This window comes from Nyctibius grandis, chromosome 4 (assembly GCF_013368605.1).
Source record: "Nyctibius grandis isolate bNycGra1 chromosome 4, bNycGra1.pri, whole genome shotgun sequence".
NCBI classification, from domain to species: Eukaryota; Metazoa; Chordata; class Aves; order Nyctibiiformes; family Nyctibiidae; genus Nyctibius; species Nyctibius grandis.
The window spans coordinates 3,329,389-3,336,584 of NC_090661.1; the positions used below are offsets into that span (position 1 = coordinate 3,329,389).

Genomic DNA, 7,196 nt, shown 5'->3' on the forward strand with positions numbered 1-7,196 from the left:
TTAGAGATACAGACACAGAGCCAAGTTCAGATGTCTGCTATGCCAGTGCAATGGCAGAATGATTTCCATAAAGGTTGTAAAGATATTCCAGATTCCTTCTTCTTTTCCCTTTTTCTTTCAGAATACATGATATGGGGCTTGAACCTGGGTGTGGACCTGAATTCTGTGAATCCTTTCTTCTTTTTTATACTTTAAGCCTAGAGGAATTTGGAAAGCAGAGCTGTCTGAACTGTGACATCCCCATATGCTTCTTAGGGAATAGAGCCAATACAAAGATGAAGACATTTTACCTGTTTTAATATTCAAATTATTACCGTGAAAGAGTGTGTGACACTAAGTGTAGGGGGCACAGCATGGCACGATGTGGAAGATTCAGAAGAAATAACTATGGGATGATGTGGAGCACTCAGCTCCCCTTCACTTGCATGAAAGCTGATGGCATGTTGAAGAGCCTTGCTGACACAGTTTCGTGGCTTCCATAGGGAATATGCTGCCTTAATTGTTTCCTGTGACAATAATTTCTAATTGGAAATGTCTGTGTTGCAACATAAAGACCCCGAAGGTCAGTACCTTCCACCTGTCGTTTACACCTGGTGCAAACTGAAAATGCTGCAGTTCTGCTTCACTTTCATCCCTATGGGGTTTTCACAGGTACAAACATCTCGGCGATCAGAAGGCTTTGAAGCATCAGGACTAGTGTTTCATAGGTGGACTGCACACAAGCTCACACACACACGAATATATAAAATTTGAAAGCACAAATCAAACCTCATAGTTTCACTCTTAGCTGAAAACTTGTTGCTTTTCCTCTCAGAAAGGTTCATTTGAAGCCTTTATGGAAAAAGTGCCATTTAATTCTGTAACAAGTTTAAGAACGAACTTTAGAAGCATCCCTTATTCATCAGTGATATTGTGGCAATGTAATTTGAGGTTCTGGATGCTCTGAGTAATCATTTAGGACCTGATCTTGCAAATATATGGACTCAGAGCCTAACAGGGTGTTTTAGGACCCTTTTCCATACATCCCAAAGGGATGAAGGTACCACAGCTCACTGGGCCTCCAGTGCACATCCCTAACTTCAAGTTTTAACGTGCTTTCACATTCACAGGACTAAGGTCTCAGAGTTCCTGTTTTTTTGGGTGAGGGGCAATCGCTGTCAGTGGCAGTGAGGCCAAGCAGGCCTGGCCCTGACCCATTAGCTGTGGGCGTTAGACTATGCTTGTGCTGCAGGAGGGAAGCTGCTGGGTAGGTCTGTTGGCAGAAGTACCACTCCTTGGCCTTATCCTTCAGAGGGTAAATAAACTTAATCCCAAATTCATCCACTGCTGTTTGCTAGCAGCAAACAATTCGGATTTTGAAGGGAGGGGGGATCACGCTGTTCTAAGGACCCTGGGGAAGGACGAGGCCTTTGCCTGGTGCACAGCCCTTTCATCCAGCACTGATCCACCAGGCTTGCCAGGTCTTAGAGGGGTCTGGATGGACCCGATGCAAACAGAAATGTAACAACTGTCTGTGCATTTGACCTCAGTGGATTTACCAGCCTGTAAACCTCCATGCAGAAAAATCTAAATTCTGCTGTCTTTAAACACACACACACAAATTAACTTGTTTGACATTGAGACAAAACTACGAGCCTGTAACCTCTGTAGCACCAGATTGCAATCACCCCCAAAGCAGCAGCAGTCTCTTTTCCATCCTGAGAGGTGTGGTGGGAGAAAGACACACACACACACACAGAGTGTATATGCACCTCACAAGAAGAAATAAAAGCACATCATCTAAGTTTGCTTAGGTTTAGCGAAGGTCAGAGATTTTCGCACCTAGGTGAGCTGGCTTGGGGCAATTCTCTTTTCTCTCGCATCCTTTTCTGGAACAGCAGGAGAGCTTTACTGGCGTGAAAGACTAAACTGTCCTCAGGCTATAAAGGATTTGAGTCACAAACCACTTCCCCCACACACACACACTTTCATATTAATTCAGGACCTTCCAAAATGGTCCTAATGTCTCCTCACCTGTTGGTTCTGAAAACCTGTTGAGGGCCGAGGCTTAAGCTAAGGGAGGTGCCAGAACATATGGGATTTGCTCTAAACAAAGTAATTCTAGACTGATGGGGTCAAAACTTTTTCTACTTTTAAATACTGAGCTTCATTTTAATGACCTTAAACCAAATGAAGTAATTACCTAAGAACAACTGCGTCATTAAGACACAACAACAACCTCTAAGTACGTATAGTAAAGATTAAAAAATAATCATACCATTAAAAAGCAGAGCAATACTTGTATGAATGGGCAGCCTCTGATGCGCAGGAATAAACTCGTGTCACTGCAGCCCCTATCAGTACAGTGACCAGAGGGAGCTCCACACGTCTTGTACTCCAGAGCAATGCTGTGCTTTCTGATTTCTTAAGGGGATATTTAGAACCAAAAACATTATTACTGCTTTTGAGTGCATCCTGCCTCTTTAAATGTTTTCATCTTTATTAAAGCCTTGGCCCTTTGTTATTTTTTTTTTTGCAAGTTCTTTCATTTTTCATTTCTTAAACCTCCCATGCAACAACTATTTTGGCTTTTAATGAAGGGAATTTTTCTGCATCCAGCAAACTGTAAACCATGTCGCTTGGATACAGCAAAAGCTGAAATTCCACAGATTTCCACAAAGTCATACATTGTGTTGGGGGGAAAGTGTGCTGGGCATTCTTTGATTTTTGTGTCCTGCATTAGCATTTGTAAGCACTTACGAAAAAGAGAAAGAAAAGAGAAAGAAAGAGGAAAAAAGAAAGGGATGAGAAAGAAAGAGAGAAGGAAAGAGAGAAAGATTGAAAGAGAGAAAAAGAGAAATATAAAGAAAAGAGAGAGATAAAGAGAAAAATAAAGGAAAAGAAAAAAGAAAGAAAAAAGAAATAAAGAAAGAAGAAAGAGAGAAGGAAACTGCTGTGATGAACGCAAAATATGACCTTTTCTTTTTAAAAGTTTATGCTGTCCCTCTTGTTTAGCACTAGTGCTGCTCACCCCTTCGCTTCAAGACGCTTCGGAGTTGTTAAGCATCTAGGGGTGATAATTTGGCTTTCAGCTAGATCGGAGGGCTGCAGCGGACAGCAGTAGGTGGTGATGTAATAGGTACCAACGCACATGGATATATAAATATCGTGGCTAGGGCTAAAGCGCTATGGCTGAGCAGCTATAGAAGAAGATCAGCACTTCAGACAAGACTCCTGGAGTTGAGATCAAGTTCAGAAGCTCTTGCTCCCGGGATTTCCTCTCCATGCAGCCAGCCCAGGGAAACCGCCGATCCTCGGGGGACTGAGTGCGGGGCTCCCTCCCTCCCCTTCTCGCCTCGCTTTTTTTTTTTATTTATTTTGTTCTGTTTTCTTGGTTTTCTTTTTTTCTCCCCATCTTTTGACCTCAGTATAAAGTGGGAGCTGGGGGGGCGAGCGTATTTTCGGAGCGACCGGCCACCGGCCCGTGGCTACCCTCCCCTAGCCGGGATGCCTCTCCCCGCCGCTCTGCTACCGGCTTTACTTCTGGGCTTGCTGTGGCCGGGGGCGATACGCGGCCGGTCGCCCCCAAGCCGCCTCCCCGCCGGGCCCCGCCAGCGTCGCTGGGACGCGACTCTCTTTGCCCGCTCCGTCTCTCGCCTCCCGGCCGAGCGCCGCGACACCGCCCGCGACGGCGACTACCTCCTGGGCATCAAACGCTTGCGGCGCCTCTACTGCAACGTGGGCATCGGCTTCCACATCCAGATCCTGCCCGACGGCCGCATCGACGGGATCCACAGCGAGAATCAATACAGTAAGCAGGCGACCACCCCCGCGGCGGGGGCAGGTGAGTCGCTCCGCGCCCGCGGAACCGCCCCGCCCCGCGGGCGCGGAGCGACTCACCTGCCCCCGGAGAGCGGTGTACGCCAAAGGGAGGGTGGGTGCCTGGCAGATCTCTAACTCCCCTAAAAAGTCCACCCGCCCACGGCACCGCGGGGCTGCCCGCCGCGGCTCCCCCGAGGGCGGCGGGTGCCCGAGGGTAGCGAGGCGGCGGCGGGGCTCATCGGCCGCTCCGGCGGAGCTCACGGGCGCTGCTCAGCGCCTTGCTGGCCCCTTTGCCGCTTGCAGGCATCAGGTGTCAGGGTTGCTTCAACATCTGGAGGGTCCGTAGTCCTCCCCCAGAGCCCAGCTCTCCCCCAAACTTGAAAAGCATCTGCTTGGGGGCTTAACCCCATGGCCCCATGACTCTGATCCCCAACTGAAACAATAAGATCCGGGAGCGGGGGGATATAAGCTGCATGATGACAAATGTTTCATTCGCCCCAAGCACACTCTGGCTTATTTTAACCTTGTCTACACAGGAGGATTCCTGGGGGCAAAGTAAAAATAGATACTTAGCTAAAAGAAGAGAGGTCCCAGCATGGGGCATGGGGCAGCACGTGGAGCATGAGGCTGGGTTCTGAGGCCACCCGCAGCAGTGCTGGGACATGGGGATCCATACCAGAGTGGGGATTGGAGCCTCTGGGTGAGCGCAACACTGGCACCACCCACTCCTTCAGGGCACAGCCCTTTGTCCCCCTGATTCCTGTGTCTCCTCTGTAGGTCTGCTGGAAATCTCCCCCGTGGAAAGAGGAGTGGTGAGCATATTTGGTGTTAGAAGTGGACTCTTCGTGGCCATGAATAGCAAAGGCAAACTCTATGGATCTGTAAGTAACCACCAATTGTGTGCCTGGGGAGGAGACCATGGTCAGCTGGGCTGAGAGGTGTGCATGCTCCTAGGAGCTGCCCAAGCTCCATCCTTGCCCCTCCTGGGTCAGGCAACACAAAGCAGCCCTTGCGGCCTTGCCAACAGAAGGTGTGCTGCCCACGTGTGCTGCTTGCTGAGCTCTTGAAGTAAAACCACTCTTTGGCATTACACTTCCATGGTTCCCCCATAAAAACTACAGTCACCCAACCATGGCCACCCATCTTGCCTACCACATAGACCAATAGAGTAGTCATTTGTGTGGCAAGACCTCAAGCTAGCCTCAGTCCATACCATTCTTGTATTTAAGAACAAACAGCCTTAAGCAGGTATGGCAATCGCTCACTCCATCTCTCAGAGTGCACTTGAACTTGTGAACAGCCAGACCCCCCGAAATGATTCTTTATGAGATGAATCAGTGCCTGTCACATACCTATAGATCACTCTTTGTTAATGCTCTTGATTGGAGAGTCTGTTCCCATGACAGTTCAGCATCCTCACGGTTTGGTCTTATAAGGCAGATCTATTAGGAGACAATACAGATCTTTTGTTACATTGAATCTTTAGAAAAGATAGAGACATCTTATAAAATATACTTGGGGTGGACAATAACAGTGCATGTCTTTGCCCATGTTCAGCTGTTCTCTTGCTTTTGAGTCCACCTCTGTATAAGATACTGTGATCAGCATCGTTTCAAACCCATGTTCCTGGGTCTCCTTCCTCACCCATAGTTTTTCTATTTCATGTTTTTCAAGCATGCTTTGAAGACACTTGGGCTGCGGAAGAGCTAACCTATGTCAAAATTAACTAGGGCATTCTCACATGAAGACATGAAGCATCCAGAATTATTTTCTGGGGCACCAGTCCTGTTACAGAGGATTTTGACTTATACAAAAGCCAGGTAGAATCAGTCACCAAAGTGCAAGAGCTCCCTTTGCATTCTTTCTTAGGAAGACTGCTGCTTTGGTGTCCTGGGTAAAGTAATTCCCAGCGCACTGGTCAGCTTGGCAGGCTGAGACCTTTCCTACAAAACCCTAGGCTTTTGCCCAATAATCAGAGATGAGTTAATTTGTTACTCTCCAGATAACACACTTGTAACACCTATCCCTCTTTGTACTTACTTGCAAATGAAACTTCTTCACTGGGAGGGTGCCTTTTGTCAGCTCTGTTTTCCTGATCCGTTAACGTGAGTTATCCAAACCCTTCCTTCGATTTTAAAACTCAAGAAGCAGAAAAGACTGTCCACACCGAGTGTCTTTAAAATGCCTCTTTCTCCTTAAGTGACATGAGAGAGTGCTAGCATTCAGGTTTTTCCGAAACCTCTTGGGCAATTTATTACTGGTAGGGCAACCACTGAGCAATTAGGTGAGCAGGACAGCAGAACTGGGCTTGGGTCTTACCCCACTGCGGCTCTGTTAAAACATGCCCCTCTCGCTCAAGAGTGCAGATGTAGCTACGGGTGTCCTTCTCACCTTTAGGTGTACGTGCCTGGCCTGGACACAGCATCCTTAATGGTCCTCTGACTCCTGAGCCCTGTTTGAAGCTTCATTTGGGCGACCACTTCAAAAGATTACTAAGAGGGGGGGGTCAGCTGCACGTTCCCCAGCAGCACACCTGGTAGCAAGAATATTTCCACACCTGATGTTTAAAATTCTTTCCTTCTCATTCTTTCCCTTTCATTTCAGACCCATTTCAATGACGAGTGCAAATTCAAAGAGATTCTCCTGCCAAACAACTACAATGCTTACGAATCCAGGATTTATCCCGGGATGTACATAGCCCTGAGCAAAAACGGAAGAACAAAGAAAGGCAATAAAGTATCTCCCACAATGACAGTGACACATTTTCTTCCTAGAATCTGAGACATCTCCCTTCAGACCTACCTCAGCACAGGGGAAGACGCAGAACATGTTTGGGGAAAAGAAACATGGTGCACTTTTACTGGAGAGTTTTATGCAAGAGTAGGTGTAAGATATTTAAGTTAATTATTTAAATCTGTATATATTGCCACAAAGTTTATTTATAGTTCTGTTGTTTTTTTTTGAATTTCTGAAAACAAAACAAACCTCCAACCCCAGGTATTTCATGTCATGGTGCAACAGTAGAAGACTTCTGCTTTGTGGTTTATTTAATTCGTTTCTAAGTTATCACAGGTGTGCTGCTACTCCGTGTCCTAAAACAGGTGAAATTCAATTCCTGTACTACAATGTTTTGCACTGTTTGCGTGTTGTACGATGTCTATCGTTGTACACGTGTTTGTTTGTTTGTTATGGTGGCTTTATTCTCTGCTGCGTGTTTTCCAAACCCCCCGTGACTCCCAAAGAAGCTCTTGGCCTCCGAGACGGAGCGGTGGCGGAGGTGCCTGGGTGGGATGCCAGTGCGGAGCCACACACAATGCCTGACCTCCTTTGTGCCGCGTTGCTATTTAATTGGAACGGTATCGGTTTACCTCGGGACAGAAAGCGCAGTGCTGAAG

The 7,196-nt window shown here is 47.2% G+C and overlaps 1 protein-coding gene across 1 annotated transcript; it reads left to right on the forward strand.

Moving 5' to 3' along the window:
* The first annotated feature begins 3,486 nt into the window (after nt 1-3,486).
* Nucleotides 3,487-6,588, forward strand: FGF4 (fibroblast growth factor 4). Its single transcript, XM_068399778.1, has 3 exons — nt 3,487-3,790; nt 4,579-4,682; nt 6,406-6,588. Exons 1-3 carry the CDS (start codon nt 3,487-3,489, stop codon nt 6,580-6,582), a joined length of 585 nt encoding a protein of 194 aa, XP_068255879.1. The 3' UTR covers nt 6,583-6,588.
* Nucleotides 6,589-7,196: the final 608 nt, after the last annotated feature.

What these genes read in the sequence shown, in the direction of transcription:
- FGF4 (XM_068399778.1), top strand. Translation starts at nt 3,487, where the DNA reads ATGCCTCTCCCCGCCGCTCTGCTACCGGCTTTACTTCTGGGCTTGCTG. An exon ending in CCACAGCGAGAATCAATACA is followed by an intron (nt 3,791 to 4,578) that starts GTAAGCAGGCGA and finishes TCTCCTCTGTAG; the next exon opens with GTCTGCTGGAAATCTCCCCC. An exon ending in AAGGCAAACTCTATGGATCT is followed by an intron (nt 4,683 to 6,405) that starts GTAAGTAACCAC and finishes CTTTCATTTCAG; the next exon opens with ACCCATTTCAATGACGAGTG.